At 52.8% G+C, this 16,963-nt stretch overlaps 1 protein-coding gene across 8 annotated transcripts in view; it reads left to right on the top strand.

Moving 5' to 3' along the window:
* The window catches only part of RPS6KA1 (ribosomal protein S6 kinase A1), a 44,553-nt gene extending 27,795 nt beyond the window's left edge, over positions 1-16,758 (top strand). For 4 of the 8 annotated variants that reach the window (XM_085559536.1, XM_085559535.1, XM_021534948.4 and 1 more), the window contains 21 exons: positions 1,249-1,302; positions 5,076-5,192; positions 6,001-6,082; positions 6,352-6,432; positions 7,062-7,141; positions 7,705-7,811; positions 8,372-8,409; positions 8,514-8,656; positions 9,175-9,245; positions 9,469-9,557; positions 9,681-9,745; positions 10,094-10,196; positions 10,635-10,762; positions 11,214-11,339; positions 11,853-11,942; positions 12,113-12,271; positions 12,492-12,653; positions 12,952-13,028; positions 13,143-13,260; positions 13,646-13,783; positions 14,044-16,758. In XM_085559536.1, the coding sequence (XP_085415662.1) occupies positions 1,249-1,302; positions 5,076-5,192; positions 6,001-6,082; positions 6,352-6,432; positions 7,062-7,141; positions 7,705-7,811; positions 8,372-8,409; positions 8,514-8,656; positions 9,175-9,245; positions 9,469-9,557; positions 9,681-9,745; positions 10,094-10,196; positions 10,635-10,762; positions 11,214-11,339; positions 11,853-11,942; positions 12,113-12,271; positions 12,492-12,653; positions 12,952-13,028; positions 13,143-13,260; positions 13,646-13,783; positions 14,044-14,166 (2,151 nt within the window). In that variant the 3' untranslated portion in view covers positions 14,167-16,758. Of the gene's footprint in view, position 1; positions 224-1,248; positions 1,303-2,509; positions 3,099-5,075; positions 5,193-6,000; positions 6,083-6,351; positions 6,433-7,061; positions 7,142-7,704; positions 7,812-8,371; positions 8,410-8,513; positions 8,657-9,174; positions 9,246-9,468; positions 9,558-9,680; positions 9,746-10,093; positions 10,197-10,634; positions 10,763-11,213; positions 11,340-11,852; positions 11,943-12,112; positions 12,272-12,491; positions 12,654-12,951; positions 13,029-13,142; positions 13,261-13,645; positions 13,784-14,043 lie in introns of those variants that run through there. The other 4 variants (XM_085559538.1, XM_077788522.2, XM_085559534.1 and 1 more) reach the window with 4 other exon arrangements.
* Positions 16,759-16,963: the final 205 nt, after the last annotated feature.

Below are 16,963 nucleotides of genomic sequence, written 5' to 3'. Positions count from 1 at the left end.
TTCCTGGTCCTACAGAGCCAGACCTTATCCAGGTTTAATTAAGGCATTTTGGAGGGTATGACTGCTTTCTAAGAAGTGTCTTTCCTAGGTGCTGCCAGAATTTGGGAGTGTTTTGGGACCAGAGCATGTGTTGAAGCAACAGAAATTAAAACAGCTTCTGGTTAGTTGTTGATGAATAGGAAGCGAAATGCCAAGAGCAGAATCTGTTTCGAGCTTTTGCAGGGTGGGTTTTTTTTTCTTGCATTTAGATGTGACGGTCTCAACCGGCAAAGTGACAAAACGCGAGCAAAAACAAACCTGTCTCTTGGCTTCTGGCTTGTAAAATCCTCCCTCAAGAAAAAGGGGGAAAGTAGAAAACAGGACTTGCATTTGGAACTTGGGAAATCCCCGTGTTCGTCTGTGCCCAGCCCCTGCTCTGGGGTGACTCAGCCGTCTGTGCCCTGCGAAGGCGGCACAGGGACGTTCAGAACTCGTCTCCTCCTCTGACTGGAGCGACCTCCTGGGCTTTTATTTTCCAGGAGAAGCCAATCTCATTTCCCAGCAGCACAGGAATCTGTGGAAAACGCCTCTGGAGGCTGTGGGTGGCAGCAGGTGCTGGGAGGGCTGGACCTGCAGAGATCCGTGCTTGTGGAAATCCAACCCCCCACCCCATCCCAGGCAGGGGCTGGGGGCTGGTCTGAAGGAGCCAGGATGGAGCTGCTTTCCTGGTGGGTGGGACGGGATCTGCTGAGGGTCTTGTGATCACTTTTTGCTCAGGAAGGGTCTCAGCTGTGGCTTTGGCAGATTTGTCACCCTGCTGCTCCTGGAGCAGTGGGACAGTCACCCTCTCCAGCTGCTCCCCCTGCAAGGGCACAGCAGTGCAGAGGAGGAAGGGGAAGAGGTGACTGCAGGGGCCTCTCTGATCTGATTTGGTCCTTCTGGAGCTGAAAATCAGTTAATTCTTAGCTCTAATCTCACTGTTCTCACGCAGCTCTTCCCTTCCTCAGGGCCTTGCTTTTCCTTCTCTTCTCCCTCTCAGTAGCTCCTGTCCCACCTCCAGGTCACCCTATCAAATCAAATCAATATAAATTTATTTACTGGGACCAACTGCTCTCCTGGAGCCACCACACGGCTCAGAATCACATCTTGGCTGGTGAGACACCTCCAGTGTGTGAACAGCTCACCTGGTCTTGCTGAACAAGTTCTTTGAGAAAACTTTAGCAGAGAATCACAGCCCCTCTGTGCTGACGTTTGTTTCTTGTCCCACAGGCAAAGTCTGACATCACTTGGATAGAGAAAGACCTCGTGGACACGGCAGACAAGGTAGGAGAGCTGCAGTGGGCACCTCACGGAGACTCATCTCTTTCATTTGCGTTCTGTCCCACACGCGAGGGCGTGAGCAGAGCTCGCAGGGAGCTCTCTGAAAACCAAACCCTTTCCTGCCTGCCGCCCCTGCCAGCCCCTCTCAGCTCTGTGGGACCGCTGCTGAGAGAGCAGCTATTGCTCACTTGCTCATGTGACATCCTGGACTTGATTTCATCCTCCTCCTCCTTCCTCCCCACACCAGCCCCCTTTCCGTGCTGCCATTTGTATCTCCTGTGGCTTTCTGATCTTGTCAGTGAGTCAGGACGGGCAGTTTTGATTGTGTGGACGTACAGGGGAGATTTTCTTGCCTTTCTGAGGCTCCCCTCCCACGCTGGCAGCACAACATGAAAAATTGTCTGGGTCATAACGAGATTTATCAGCTCCTGCCAGGCCCAGGCACAGGGAGTTTGCTGCTGCCCCACACTGAGAACCTGGAGCTGCTGTGGAAGGGGTGCTTCTCCTGGGCACACAGGGTGGACAGGGTGTTTCCCTCGCTGGGCTGTGTCAGAGCGCAGGAGGTGTTGTGTGAACCAGGCTCCTGCTGGGCTCAGCAGCTGCAGGTGCTTTTCCATGCTCTGGACCTGCCCAGCCCTTGGAGCTCGGTGGGCACCCGGTGGGGCTGGGCCCAGCTGCCTCACTGCTGTTCAGTCATTTGTTTCTTTCGTTATCAGTTCTCAGAGAGCACGTGGTGGGGGCAAAGGGGGCAAGACAGTCATAATTTGTCTCTCTGGTTCCATCCTCTGCACTCTCAGGAGAAATTCAGAAATCAGTGCTGACACGGGGCTATTTCCTTTTGTGTGGGTGTCTTTTGACTCATTTCAAGGGGCTTCTTTCTTACCAGCACCCTCTGGGGTCTTGCTGCAGGAAACATCTGTCTGTCCTGATGGAAAGGTCCAAGGTGAACAGGTTTGGAGGGGGAAGGAGGCAAAACAAGCCCTCTAAATAACTCTGCTCTGTCCTGACCATAGCCTGAGCCATGGTGGGTTCAGAAGCAAAAAATGTCCTTAAAAACACCTCATGGACCTTCAGAGTGGTTCTCAGATAGATAACTCCAGACTCCACAGCAGGGGCTCCTGTGCAGCATAAGGCAAGCAAAGGGCTGGATGCCAATCCAAACATTCCTGAAGGAATCCCATCGTGGGTGCCCCCTCATCCCTGTGCCAGTGGAGAGCAGAGATGTGCAGCTCTCCAAGGTGTCGTCACACTTCTGGGTGCGTTCTTGTGAATTTTTCTCTTCTGTTTTAGAGAGGAGAGTAGCTTCTCATGATTTCCCCTGTTGAGGAAATACCCAAAGCTCCCAGCCTGACATGAACTTCAGGCAGCATTAGATGGAAATCACTTTAAGGGACTGTGTGTGTTTTCTATCAGTGTCTTGTCTGAGCCAGGGAACCCAAATGCTAGCGAGGTGCTGTGAGATTATTATTTTCTTAAAAGCAAACCTAAAACAAAAAAAAAAACCCCAACCACAAGTGTTGTTGCCAGGCAGGGGGAGTGTGAACCTCCCTCCCTGCGACCGAGTCTGGTCCCCACTGCGCATCCGCCGCCGGTGCAGCCACCTGCAGCTCCTGCTCCGGCGGAGCCCCGCAGCGGCGCCGCAGTTCCCGGGGCCGGACGATGTCCATCGGGATGGGACAATGGAGAGGGACCCCAAACTTCCCCGTGTGTGGGCGTTCCTGACGCTCTGGCTGCAGAGGAAGCAGCGAGCCAAGCCCTGCAGCCTGCAGCTGCCTGCCCCCAGCCAGCTCGCCAGCCCGGTCAGTACCGCTGCCACCTCCTGCTGCCACCTCCCGCTGCCACCTCCTGCTGCCACCTCCCGCTGCCACCTCCTGCTGCCACCTCCTGCTGCCACCTCCTGCTGCCACCTCCCGCTGCCACCTCCCGCTGCCAGGTCCCTCCGCTTCCCTTCCTGCCGCCGGCTGATGCTTCCCGTGGATGTTCAGGGCACTCTGGTTTGCTTTTCCTTCTCTGCCTTCTGGGATAGTTTCTTGTGGTGACTCTGGAAGAAGCTGACCTCGGTGGCACACAGGTGGTTTTGTGCTGGAGACTTGTGTGTGCTGCCAGCCAGGCTGTAGGAGCTTGTCACAAGAGTCCTGAGTGCTGAATTCCAAGTTGGTGGATGAATCCATGAGGGAAAATCCCTTGTGACAGCAAGATACCAAATGGCTTCTCAGTGTTTCTGTGGTAGGAGGATCACAGGATGGTCTGGGCTGGAGGGGACCTTAAAGCCCATCCAGTGCCACCCCTGCCATGGCAGGGACACCTCCCACTATCCCAGGTTGTTCCAAGTCCTGTCCAACCTGGCCTCGGACAATCCCAGGGATGCAGGGGCAGGGCCTCATCACCCTCACAGGGAAGAATTTCTTCCCAGTGGGTCTCTCCCTGCTGTGGGCTCTCTCACCAGAGAGCTGACTGGCAGGAGAAGCTGAACTTGGCTGGCTCCTGCTCCAGCTTTGGAGGTGGGAAGCTGTTCCTCACAGCAGCTGTCTGCAGGGACTAAGCCTCCAGATGGACCCAGAAGTGCACAGTGGCTGGTTGAAGCTGGGAGATCATTGGAAACACGAAAATGTGCTGTTTAAGGGGTTATGGGATCTTTCTTGCCTGTGATCATCGAGCCCAGGGAAAGGCAGGATAACGCCAGGGAAGCTCCTGTGCCCCTGCCCTGAGTGCCTGAGCAGCACAGGAGAGAGCAGAGCTCCCACCATGGAAACAAAGCCACTTCTTGAACTGGGAAAAACCCAGCCTGAGAGTGGGGAAGGGGAGGGAGCACAGTGCAGGTGGGCAACCACATCCATGGGCACTGGAGAGTGGGAGTGGGCTGGGCACGAGGACAGGCAGGGCTGGCACCTGCCTCTGGCTGGCTTTAAAAGTTGCTTTGATGAGGTGGCTCCAGACTAAGTGTCTGAATAGGTCTAGAAAACAAAGTGTAAATTTTTCCCCCCAACTCTGCAAGGGAAAAAAATAAATTGTATTTCCAGCTTCCTGCAGCTTCTGCTGGCCATAGCTTCCCCAGGGCTGGGGACAGCAGAGTTTAATACATTTTTGAACATACTTGCTGTCCTTTGGGTTCAAAAGTTTTGCTGGGAATAGGAGGTGTTTCAGCATCACCTTAGGGTCTGTCGCTGTTTTGGCCCAGATCTCTTGGTGGGTTTATTTTTTTTATGCTGGTTAAATCTATTTTTTCTTCTTTATTTTTTTTAAGTAAAATAATGTGTTTTAAACAAAACATGTGCCAGAGACCTTGGCTTCCCCTCAATCTTCTTGAAGGCTGGAGTCTGTTAAAGCATCATCTGTATGTGCTGAAGATGCACTAAGACTTATGTTGCAGAGTTGCTCAGATTGCTGAGCAGATGGGCTCCAACATGTCTGATTTTTGCCAGCCCTGGCCCTGTTTTGACAACAGTGCCGTATTTTTTGTGTTGTGGGATTTTTAGTGGCATAAACACTCCTGTTTTTGCTACCAGTGCCTCAAAAAGGAAGGTGCTTCTCAAGCACTCTTCTGAAATGTAGTTCAAAGCAGCTCCTGTGGTTGGGAGGGAGGGCTTTGTATTTACCTGGTCCTGCCTCCCCTGACTTATTGATTGCAGATGCTGATACCTGTGACAAGCAGCAGCCTTTATGGTTCTCTCACGTGTGGCTCCTGTGAGGCTGGAGCTGCAGTCCTTGTTCCACAGTGCAGAAGGCTGCTTTCCCTTGCTCAGACGTCCCTGCCAACCGTGTGCCCTCTGTTTCAGGGGGAAGGTGTCGTGCAGGAAATCAACATCACACACCATGTGAAGGAGGGCTCGGAGAAGGCTGATCCCTCACAGTTTGAGCTCCTGAAGGTGCTGGGACAGGGCTCTTTTGGCAAGGTGAGATCACTTCTTCCTATGTGGCATGCCAGGGAAATGATTCTGGTGACGAAAGGAACCATCCCCAACAAAACCACTTTCCTGACTCCCAGGAATGTTCCCGGGCATGTTCCTCCCTTCTCAGAACTGCTGCTGTGTGCCCCAGGCTAGGTTTGTGCCCTCTTTTATGGTCCAGTTTCCCTTCTGTGAAGGAGGAAGGAAGTAGCCTGTAGCTCTTATCTATTTCAATAATCCAGGTCTCTTACGGACCATCTGCTGACACATTAAATCAGCTTTATGTCAGTCAGTTACCAGCTGACAGTGGGGGCTTGGACAGGACTGTGTGCTGCTGCCTGGGAAAATGCAGCAGAGGCTTTGCAGAATCACACAAAAGCTGGAAAAGACTTCTGGGATCATCCAGTCCAACCAGTAGCACTGCCAAGCCCACCACTTGCAGGTGGTGTCCTCTTGATGCTGCCTAAAACCAGCTAGAATGAGACATCAGGGAAGGGTAGGAGATAAAAATCCAGAGCTGATGTGACTGGCAAGCCAGGAGGCTTTAGTGGTACAGTGAAACATCAGTGCCTCCAGTCACAGCTCCCAGGCATCAGCCCCAGCCCCACAGGAGCTGCAGGAGTCAGGAGGTGTGGAAGGCTGGAAAGGAGAAAGTGCAGCATGAAATTGGGGGGTGAGAGGAGTCAACATGCAGCATTTCCCTGGAAACCCCATGGGAAAGCCTGAGCTTCTTAAGGACACTCTGGGTTTGCCACTTTGGGAAGCATCCTGCCAGTGTTTAGTATTTGGTGAATGTGGTGTTCTTGTGCTTCAGGTTTTCTTGGTGAGAAAAATAACCCCCCCAGACAGCAACCACCTCTATGCCATGAAAGTGCTGAAGAAGGCCACGCTGAAAGGTAGGAGGGAGACTCCTCCTGCAGTGCTCTGATCCTCTGTGACTTAAAGAGCACTGGGGAAATGTCACTGCTGGCCCTGGGGTGGGCTGGGTGAAAGAGAAGCATCTTTATCCCAGCAAAATATCCTCCTTTTCTTTCACCTGTTTAAGAGCATCGTGATGGAGGTGGGAAAACACCTGGCTCAAGCAGCTTGGTGCTTAAGGCTGGGATGGGGCTGGACACTGGCCAGGGCCTTTTTCTGTGTCTGAGCTGCTCCTCTCTTCCCACAGTGCGGGACCGACTGAGGACAAAGATAGAAAGGGACATCCTGGCTGATGTCAACCATCCCTTTGTGGTGAAACTCCACTATGGTGAGTGGAGCTCATTGGAGTGCTGGGAGAGTGAAAAACGGGTTCAAGGGATACCACAGGAGAGGGGCTGCAGCTCCAGCAGACTCTGGCTGCCTTTAAACACAAGCCCCTGAACACAGATCCTTTCCAGGAAGGATTTGTGGTCCTATGCCTGCTCCAGCTAAGGAATGGGGAACTGAGCATGGACTGGGAGCAGAGGTTTAAACATCAAATCCCTGGGATTAAAACATTAAACCATGAGAAACTGAGAAAGCAGAGCTAACTGCCTGAGCTGGAGTTTGGCAGGGTTAATGCTCTGACTGGGGAAAGCAAGGACAGCTTTGTTGCTGTAAGGTGACTAGCACCTCTCCCAGGAAAACAGCCCTTTCAGGAGGGTATCACTGCCGGAAAGGGAACCAGACCCCCATAAAATGAGGATTTTCTGCAGTGCCAGAGTGCTGTGGGGAGCTCCCATTTCAGCAGGAGGGACAAGCCATCTCCTTTACCCCATCAGCCCTACCTGCATTTGACCCAGGAACCATGCAGGGCATGTGCCCAGCTGGAGCCACTGGGATTTAAGTGATTAATGTAACACCACGGAGCCTTCCCTCAGTGCAGGGCTCTGATTCCTGCTCTGGCTTGTGTTTCAGCATTCCAGACGGAGGGGAAGCTGTACCTCATCTTGGATTTCCTCAGAGGAGGTGACCTTTTCACTCGGCTTTCCAAAGAGGTGGGTATGCTCTGGCATCTCGGTGGGCTGCTGAGGCTCAGCTCGTCTCTGCTTATGGCCTGGAGAAGTAACTGACCCCTGCAGTCCTTGAGAGGGTGAAAACAGCCTGCTGCTAGTCCAGAGCTGGCACGAGGAGAGGGTGTTGTGGGAGTCCTGTGCTCCAGCAGAAAAGCAGCAGCACAGGTGGCAGGTCCCACCCCTGCAACAGCTTCAGATGAGCATTTCCTAAATTAAGGAAGAAATTGTTCCCTGTGAGGGTGGGCAGGCCCTGGCACAGAGTGCCCAGAGCAGCTGTGGCTGCCCCTGGATCCCTGGCAGTGCCCAAGGCCAGGCTGGACATTGGGCTTGGAGCAGCCTGGGACAGGGGAAGGTGTTCCTGCCCATGGCAGGGGTGGCACTGGATCCATTGAGGTCCGTTCTGATCCAAACCATGAACGGGTGGGGGAAGTCTGGAAAACTTAGGGCAGGAGGGAGCAACATGGATTTGGAAGACCTTGCCTGAGTGCAGGAGAGCTGCTGGCATTGTAACCCAGCACCTCTCTGCTTTCTCGCCCTGCCTGCAGGTCATGTTCACTGAAGATGATGTGAAGTTCTACCTGGCAGAGCTGGCACTGGGGCTCGACCACTTGCACAGCCTGGGGATCATCTACAGGGACCTCAAGCCAGAGAAGTACGTGTGGCCAGCTGAGGCAGCATGCCAGCCCTCATCCAGCCCAGCCTGGAGTCAGGGAACAGCTCCCACTTTCCAGAGGGGCTGGAGGGTGCCCCGGGGCTGGACACAGGGGAGGTGGTGGTGCCAATCCAAGGCTGCTGCTCCTCAGGTCGGTGGTTCCAGCCAGGGGCTGTGCCTGCCACAGGCTGAGCAGAGATCCGTGGCAGCCTCCAGCCTCCAGCTTTAGGCAGCTGGGAGCCTTCAGAGGGAGAAGGGACCAGGCTGGGCTCTGCAGAGCCCACTCCAGCTTGGTTATTCTTGCCTGGGGTATGTGGGGGTCAGAGGGGGGTAACCTCTGGGACCTTTGGTTTGCTCTGAAGCCGAGGGTGTGGAGAGGAGGAAGCTGCTCCTGGTCCCACTCTTGTCTTGGTGGCACAGCCTAAAGCACTGGGAGGAGGGACAGGTAACTTTGGATTCTGGGAGCCAAAGGATGATCTCAGACCATCCCTTGCTGTGCTTGCTCTCTAACCAGCCCTTATCACAGACAGTAACGACTTGTTTTTCCATTCCTGCTGTAGCATCCTCTTGGATGAAGAAGGGCACATCAAACTCACAGGTAAGGGGCTCCACTGAGCCTTGGGCTCCAGCAAGCTTGGTTCCTGAAATACAGAGCTGCTTGAAATGCGTGGAGCAGTGTGCTGACAGCTTTCTCTTGTGCAGATTTTGGTTTGAGTAAGGAGGCCATAGACCACGAGAAGAAAGCCTACTCCTTCTGTGGGACTGTGGAGTACATGGCTCCGGAGGTGGTCAATCGCCAGGGCCACTCGCACAGTGCTGACTGGTGGTCCTACGGGGTCCTCATGGTGGGTACCCTGCCCAGGACTGGAATGCCAGCTTCCCCTGCTCCAGAACACCAGACACGGCTCTGTGTGTCCTGCTGACCCCAAAGAGCCCTAAGGGGCTGTCCAGGCCTCCAGCCAGGAGCGCTGGTCCCTCGAGGCTGATGTGCTGGGGCTGCTGGGCTGGGAGGGGGCTGTGGGGTGTGTGGGGGTGTCCGTGGAGTGCGTGGGATGCATGAGGGTCTCTGTGGGGTGCGTGTGGGGTGTGCAGGGGTGTCCGTGTCCACCCCAGCGCCGGGCCCTCGCTGTCAGTGCAGATCTGGTGCCACCGTCTGGCAGCTGCTGGATCCCAGGGCTCCGGCAGGAGCAGGCGCTGGCCGGGAAACGTTCCCAGGCAAGCCAAACTGCTGCTGGGAACTCGCCGTGCCTGTGAGCCCTGTCAGAGCCAGGCTCAGCACCCCTCGCGAGCAGGAAGGGGCAGTGGGATCTGTGCAACCGAGCCTTGCTCAGATATGACCCCCCTTCTTCTCTTTCCCTCCCAGTTTGAAATGCTCACGGGGGCACTGCCCTTCCAGGGCAAGGACCGTAAGGAGACGATGACCCTCATCCTCAAGTAAGAGTTTCTCTCTCCTGTCTGCACAGTTGGGGTGTTGCAACTGGGGTCTCTTGCAATTCTGTGGCATTATTTGGCAAGTGGCACCATATCAGTCATCTGTTTAAAGGGTGCAGTGTAAATGCCAGAGAGATGATTGTGCATTTTGGGGGTGGAGGTGCTGCAGTTGCCTTGTGGGTTGACTTCTACAAACCTGCAGCTGATTGCATAACTTCCTCCCCAGAGCGAAACTGGGCATGCCACAGTTCCTGAGCACTGAGGCTCAGAGTCTCCTACGAGCCCTTTTCAAAAGGAATCCAGCCAACAGATTAGGTAAGGCCTTGGTTTTTTTTGGTTTCTGAGGCTCTCTGTGGCACCTGGCTGTGCTGCCTCCCTGGCTGTCCCCCTGGCTTTGTTGGGGTCTCAGTACAACATGACCTGTGGTGTCTCTTGCAGGGTCTGGGCCAGATGGGGCAGAGGAGATCAAGCGCCACCCTTTCTACTCCACCATCGACTGGAATGTGAGTATCAGAAAGAGCAAAGTTCTGCACCACTCAGCACCAGTAACACAGTGCTGGCAGCAGGAATAGCACAGTCCTGATGCTTGGCCAGCTGTGGGAGAGCCACCAGCCCCTGTCCCATCCACTCCAATAACCCTTTCCAAAACCAAAATTCTGTCATCTAACTGTCTCATACCTGGGTCTGTCACCTCACTGAGCTGTAGCAAAATGCTGAGACACAGAATTTCACAAAAATCTCTTCCTGGCATTCATTCCTCACCAGCCTTTGCACCCTTTGGGAGAAGGTGCCTGGGGGAGCATTTCCAAGCTGTTTTTGCAGCTGTTTTTTGGGGTTTGTGTGTTTTGCAGAAGCTGTACCGCAGAGAAATCAAACCCCCTTTTAAGCCTGCAGTGGCCCAGCCAGATGACACTTTTTATTTTGACACAGAGTTCACGTCACGGACACCAAAAGGTTTGTATGACTCGAGGCAAAGCCCAACCTTCCTCTGAGATGTCACTCTGTGACTTCACACCAGGGAGTATCCGGCACCAGCAGGTCAAGGTTTCTGCACAGGGAAGGTTTAGGTTGGGTATCAGGAATTTCTTCTCCCAAAAGGATTGTCAGGCTGCCCAGGGCAGTGGTGGAGTCACCATCCCTGCAGTGGTTTAAAAGTCACGTGAATGTGGCACTTGGGGACATTGGCAGTGCTGGGGGAATTGTTGGACTTGCTGATCTTAAGAGGGCTTTTTCAAGCTGGACAATTCCATGATTCTCTGTGGGATGTTAGGGGTAAACTCAGTGCTGCTGGTGTGGCTTCTGTCTCAAATAAATTACAGTAGCTCCTGGGAGCAAGGGGGAGGCTTCTGCTGCTCAGGCTCTTCTTGAGCTGTCTCTCAACTCCTGCTGCAGATTCCCCGGGTGTGCCCCCAAGTGCAGGGGCCCATCAGCTCTTCCGAGGCTTCAGTTTTGTGGCAACCGGGTTAATGGAGGATGGCAAAGTGAAACCTGCCCAGCCACCCCTTCATTCAGTTGTGCAGGTAAGGAATGGGGACAGAGGAACAGCTCTTTGGAGGTGCAGGGATGCTCCAGGTCTGCAGGACCTCTGCACCACCTGGAGCCTGAGGCAGTTCTCTTTGGAATTCTTGCCTCCTGTTCTTTCATCACCCCTGACTGTCACATTGTGCACAGGCTGTCAGGGCAGTGGCTGTCAGGGCTGTGGCTTTCCTGTCCCCAGGTGGATCTGTGGTGGCAGGGTGTCTGTAATGCCCATGGGCTGGGCAACCAAAGGCAAAGGCACCGTGCTCGGTGCAGGCAGTGTTGGCCCACTGACCTATATCTGCCTTGTTCTCCTCTCCTCCTGCTGGGGAGGAGAAGATGTGGGATGTAGCAGACAGTCTGACAGCTCTCTGTGTGCTGCAGTTAACTCATCGTGTTGCACAAACCCTTCCCTGAACCCTCCCAGCTGAGCTGTCCTTTGTGCCCCGGCAGCAGCTGCACGGCAAGAACGTCCAGTTCAGCGATGGGTACGTGGTGAAGGAGGCCATCGGCGTCGGCTCCTACTCCGTCTGCAAACGCTGCATCCACAAGGCCACCAACATGGAGTACGCAGTCAAGGTGTGGGTCTGCCCTCCCAGCTGAGCTCCCCCGTTACATCTTTGCCCAGAGCACCTGTGGCTACCCCTGGATCCCTGGCAGTGTCCAAGGCCGGGTTGAACAGGGCTTGGAGCAGCCTGGGATAGTGGGAAGTGTCCCTGCCCCTGGCAGGAGGTGGATCAGGATGAGTTTTAGGCTCATTTAGGACATAAAAGGACAATTTCTGTGCTGCTCTGCAGGTACCTGCACTTCCCTAGGAATAATAGGGAACCAGTGTCCTCCTCCTTCAGAGTGGGGAGAGCATCTCATCTTCTTTGCAAAGCTGTGGCTACCTCAAGTCTTAATAAAAGACAAAATTTCATGGGCTGGGGACACAGAAGTGATGAAGCAACTTAAGTATTTCTAGAGCTAAAGAGATGAGGGGACAGAGTGGATACAGAACAGAAGGTCTGCAGGGCTCCAAACTCAGCTTGTGTGCATTGTCCTGGCTCCTTCCCCATCCGTGCTGGCTGCAGTGTGTCCCTACTCTTGCAGGTGATTGACAAGAGCAAGCGAGACCCTTCTGAGGAGATTGAAATCCTGCTGCGGTACGGGCAGCACCCAAACATCATCACCCTGAAAGATGTGAGTGTGGCTTGAGAGACTTCCCCGTGCTTTGGTTTAGGAAGTGCAGACTGGCAGAGCTCAGCCCCAGCCCACCTCTGCTGATCCCCGTCTGCTCCTTGGTGATGGGAGTACAAAAGAGAAGCTGTGGAAGCACATTTTGATTACCCCACCCATGTTTTCTTTGGCAGGTGTACGATGATGGGAAGTATGTGTACCTGGTGACCGAGCTCATGAGGGGAGGGGAACTGCTGGATAAAATCCTCAGACAGAAATTTTTCTCTGAGAGAGAAGCCAGTTCAGTCCTGCACATGATCTGTAAAACAGTGGAGTATCTGCATTCCCAAGGGGTGAGTGTGGTCATAGCTGTTTTCCTGAGAAGCTCCCTGGCATTACACCATGCTCCCTTCTCCTCCAGGGAGTAACTCTGCCCATCATGACAATTATTTCTTGCTGGTGTTGCCCTCTGGGCAAAGCTGATGTGAGGCCAGAGCAGGGGATGAGCAACTCAGGGAGCTTTCAGACCTTTATCTTCTTGGGGTACAAGCACTGCCTTTCTTGGCTCCACAGGTGGTTCACAGGGACCTGAAGCCCAGCAATATCCTCTACGTGGATAAATCAGGGAACCCAGAGAGCATCCGAATTTGTGACTTTGGCTTTGCCAAGCAGCTCAGGGCTGAGAACGGGCTCCTCATGACCCCCTGTTACACAGCAAACTTCGTGGCACCCGAGGTGAGCACCTTAAGGACCTGAGACCCTCCAGCAGTCCCCTTGTCCCGTCCATAGCCTGTGCTCCCACTCGGCACAGTGGGTCTACCCTGTTCCCATCTCCATCCTGCCCTGGAAGAGGCAGTTACAGAAATACCACTTGTAGTAATGAATCTATTTGGAATTCTGATATTTTAGTCCCAGACTTTGCTGTTCTGTCCAGCTCTGGAAGCTTTGCATATGGACTGCACCCGGGTCAAGTCCCTCTTCTGAAATGAGCTCAACAGGAACCAAACACTTTTTTCCCTTTGCTTGTGTTCAGGTCCTGAAACGCCAAGGCTACGACGAGGGCTGTGACATCTGGAGCCTGGGGGTCCTGCTGTACACGATGCTGGCAGGGTAAGGCAGTGGCTGGGGCTGTGACCCCTGTCTCCAGTGTGCTCTGTGGGGACAGCTGTGCCTCTCCTGCCTGGGTCAGTAAATCCAGGGCTTTTCTCTCTCCCCTCTCCCCAGCTGCACTCCCTTTGCAAATGGTCCCAGTGACACTCCAGAAGAGATCCTGACACGGATAGGAGGGGGAAAATTCTCCATCAGTGGCGGCAATTGGGACACTATTTCTGACATGGCCAAGGTAGGGTTTGATATTTGTTGGGGTTGGGGTTGCTGTGAGGCACATACAGAGCAGGTTGGGGAGGGAGCACACAAAAGAGAGAAGAAAACCAGCACTGCAGTTTCTACCCTACACAAATCCCTCCAAGCAGCTTTGTTTTAGCTCTGGCTGTGATATTTGCATGAAAAACCAACCTCATGCTTGACCCATGTGGGGTTTGCTCTGTGTTCTACCCCCCAGGCCTGCCAAAAACATATTTCATACAAAAAGGCATTGATGTCTGGGGACTTTAAACTTGGCCTCTGCATTTAAATCCTAATCTGGGGGTGTACATGGGTTGTTTTGGTTTTCTTGCATTTAAATTATGAAATCTTCTAAAGTCTGACTTTCCAAACAATGCCTGTAGGATCTGGTATCAAAGATGCTCCACGTAGATCCTCACCAGCGTCTCACAGCCAAGCAGGTTCTGCAGCATCCTTGGATAACACAGAAGGACAGTTTACCCCAGAGCCAGCTCAATCACCAGGACATTCAGCTTGTAAAGGTACAAAATCTGGAGTGGGAAAGCAGGAGGGAAGTTTAAAGAGGTGTGAGCCAGGGCGGGCAGTACAGACGAGCAGGGGTTTTTGGGAGAAAGGGGAGATTCTTTAACAGCATGTCAGTGCAGGAGGGAGACTTAAAGAAACAGGGAAGATGCTTCTGGCTTTGTTCGTGGATGTGGCTGCTCTGCTCCCCTGTCTTGTGAAGCCATGAGTCTGAAGTAGCTCTCCTGCATCTGAGTGACTCCTCTGTGCCCCTCTCCAGGGTGCCATGGCTGCCACATACTCGGCACTGAACAGCTCCAAGCCAAGCCCTCAGCTGAAGCCCATCGAATCCTCCATCCTGGCACAGAGGCGGGTGAAGAAACTCCCCTCCACCACACTGTGAGGCCCCAGAGTGCAGGAACAGCCCGGATTTTGCACACCTACAGAAGAGGGGGACAGGGGACGGGCAGAGTCTGCACAGGGGAGTCTGGGGACTTGCTCTCATGAGGCCAAGTGCCTTCCTGCTCCTGAAAGACTGGCTCCTCCTCATGTGGACTGATCTTTGCTGAGAAAACTTCAGTGTAAAACTTTTTTGACATGTAAATTGTTGATTTATAAAGAAATCCATCTGTGTATATGAGAACTAGAATGTATAACTGATGTCAAGTGGCACTAAAAAGCAGCTCTGATTCACCCTTCCCTGTGTAGGACCAGGTATTTGTTGTTGCTACAGCATTTCTTGGAACTGATCCTCTCCAGCTCCACGGCAGCTGGAAGACTGTGTCACACTTGGGGTTTAGGCTTTGGAGCTTTTCCTCCCTCAAACTTTGGATGCATTTCCCAAAGCCAGCCCTGCAGCCTCCCACTCAGCAGCACTCGTGTCCATGAAGGACTTCCCTCCTCTCCAAGTCCTGTGTGTTTGTTCCACATAAGGTGGATTTTGCAGCTTCTGTTTCTTCCTCTCTCCCGTGCTCCCCCAGCCCAGGCTGCAGCTCAGATCTCTGAACAAAGCACACCATTTTTTTTCCAAGCCCTCCCACAGATGCTCAGCAGGCCAGGACACCTCCTAGGTTTGGCTCATTCCTTCCTTCTGCTCTCCCATCTCCGTGTTCTCCCATCACTGCAGAGTTTGTCACCTGTGCAGAGGGGGATGACAACAGAACCTCTTCCCTGGCAAAAGCCCCGGAGGCTTTGGGCTGGCTCTGCGTGCTGCTTTTACCATTTAGGGTTTTTCTTCCCCTCAACAGGAACCTCTGAATCAAACCCCCCTTTATTTTTTAATTTAACTTTGTTCTCCAGCCAGTAACTCAGGGTTTCTTTGTGACTTGTACAATAAACGTGTCATTCAGGCGCCGTCCTGTTACTGACTGACTGTGAGCTGCAGAACCAGCGACCCCCGGTGTTTCCCGGGCATTTCCAGCCGTCCCCAGGTTGTTCCTCCGTGCTATGCAGGGACAGTGCTCCTGTCTGCCTTCTGGAAAAGCTGCAAAGCTTTTGATCAGGCCCTGAAAACCAGCAGTGCTGCTTAGGGCAGCCTCTTATGCTACCTTCTCTCTGTGGGAGGTGACCAGAACCAGTCCTGGAATGAGGCAAGAACCAACAGGAATGGGGAATTTCTTATTCTCAGGACACTTCTGTGCTTACAGAAACCAACACCTGGAGACAAACCGTGCTAGAAGTAAATCGTCATCCCATTCTGACCTGCAAGGAACTGCCAGAACTCCGTGGTTCCATGGTAGCAGTTTCTGGGAGCAGCAGGATTGCTACAAGGGCTGCAAACAGCTCAAGGATGTGACTGGAGCCAGCAAAGGTTCTCATGTGAATTTCTGCTACTTTTAGCTGACCATGTCACAAGAGAGGAAACTTGCTTTTTTGTTCAGGCCCAGCTGGCTCTAAAATGGAGAATTCCATAAAAATAATTATGTGAGATGCACAGTGCTCTTCTCCTCTACCCTCATCCAAGCAGGTCCTGTGAGCAGCCAGTGAGAAGCTGAAATAGTCACGATTTCTTTCTCTCTGTACTCCAAGTCCAGCCTGACTGTCCAGGGCTTCTGAGAGGAGGAGGACAGCTCCAGTCCATAGTGGATCTTTTTACTGGTATTGCCATCAACCCTAGCAGAGAGGGATTTTATGTTTTGCGGAGATTTGGGGAGGGGGACACTCCGCCATCCAAAATGCCTTCCTTAAATATACTTGTGGCATGATGTTCCCTACAACTCCACAGTGACTCTTGTGCCAGTGCTGTGCAAGTGGTAGGTACCTGCAACCAATACAATAATCACAAACATTTTTCTGGAGCTGGGCTCACTCCCTTAGGGTGCTTCTGGGTGTTACAGGAACGTTCACAGATTTTCAGAATATTTTCTACATTGTGTTTCAAAGGAAGGTCTGGAGTGGTGGATGGGTTGGATGCCAACCAACCATGGCTGGGTGGGGATCAGTGCTCATAAACCCTGGGGTTTAGGAGGTCTTAAACCAAATACTTGTCCTGGTTTGGGGGATAACTGATTATTTGTATGAAATTGCAAGTGTTTTCAAATATCAGTCAGGAAAAACATTACAGCCCTTGTTAAATCCTCCCTATGTTGTGCTGGTGGGAGGCCAGCTGGGACAACTCAGGGGTGTGGGGGACAACCAGGCACAGATCAGTGTGGAGGAGAGCAGCCCTCAGCTGCTGCAGGTTCTGCCTGGCCATGAGATGATACCTGGGGTGTCAGACCCCAAAACCAGGAGCCTCAAATCCCTCTGCCACCCTGGGGTCTCCAATCAGAAGAACTTTGCGCTTGGTACAGCTGGAACTTCTGAAAAACCCATCCCCTTGGACAACAGAGAGAACAAGAAGGGCTACACCTTCATCTCCAGCGGGCTTTTAACCACATTGTTCTGAATTATCCATAAGTAAAAATAAATTTTGATTTTTAGTTCCTGATCAACCAAGTGCTGTTACTTTTAAAATTCCAGTGCTCAATAAAATTGGACTTGTGAATTTTCTGTATATGAGAGCTGTGGGTGTTTGTGACGGGTTGGGTTTCTCCTTCCTTTTCCGGTTTTGTCCTGACCTTTGCCAAAATACTGTTGTCATATTAACTGAAATTGCATTATTTGAGGTGAAAGTTTGGTATCTAATGCCTACTGTGGGGGGTGAGAGGCCAAGTGATTTGCTCTTACATGAGTTTGGTGTCATTCAGCTGTAACCTGGG

This window comes from Lonchura striata, chromosome 23 (assembly GCF_050655825.1).
Source record: "Lonchura striata isolate lonStrDom1 chromosome 23, ASM5065582v1, whole genome shotgun sequence".
Taxonomy (NCBI): domain Eukaryota; kingdom Metazoa; phylum Chordata; class Aves; order Passeriformes; family Estrildidae; genus Lonchura; species Lonchura striata.
This window is presented reverse-complemented; position numbering and strand designations above follow the sequence as displayed.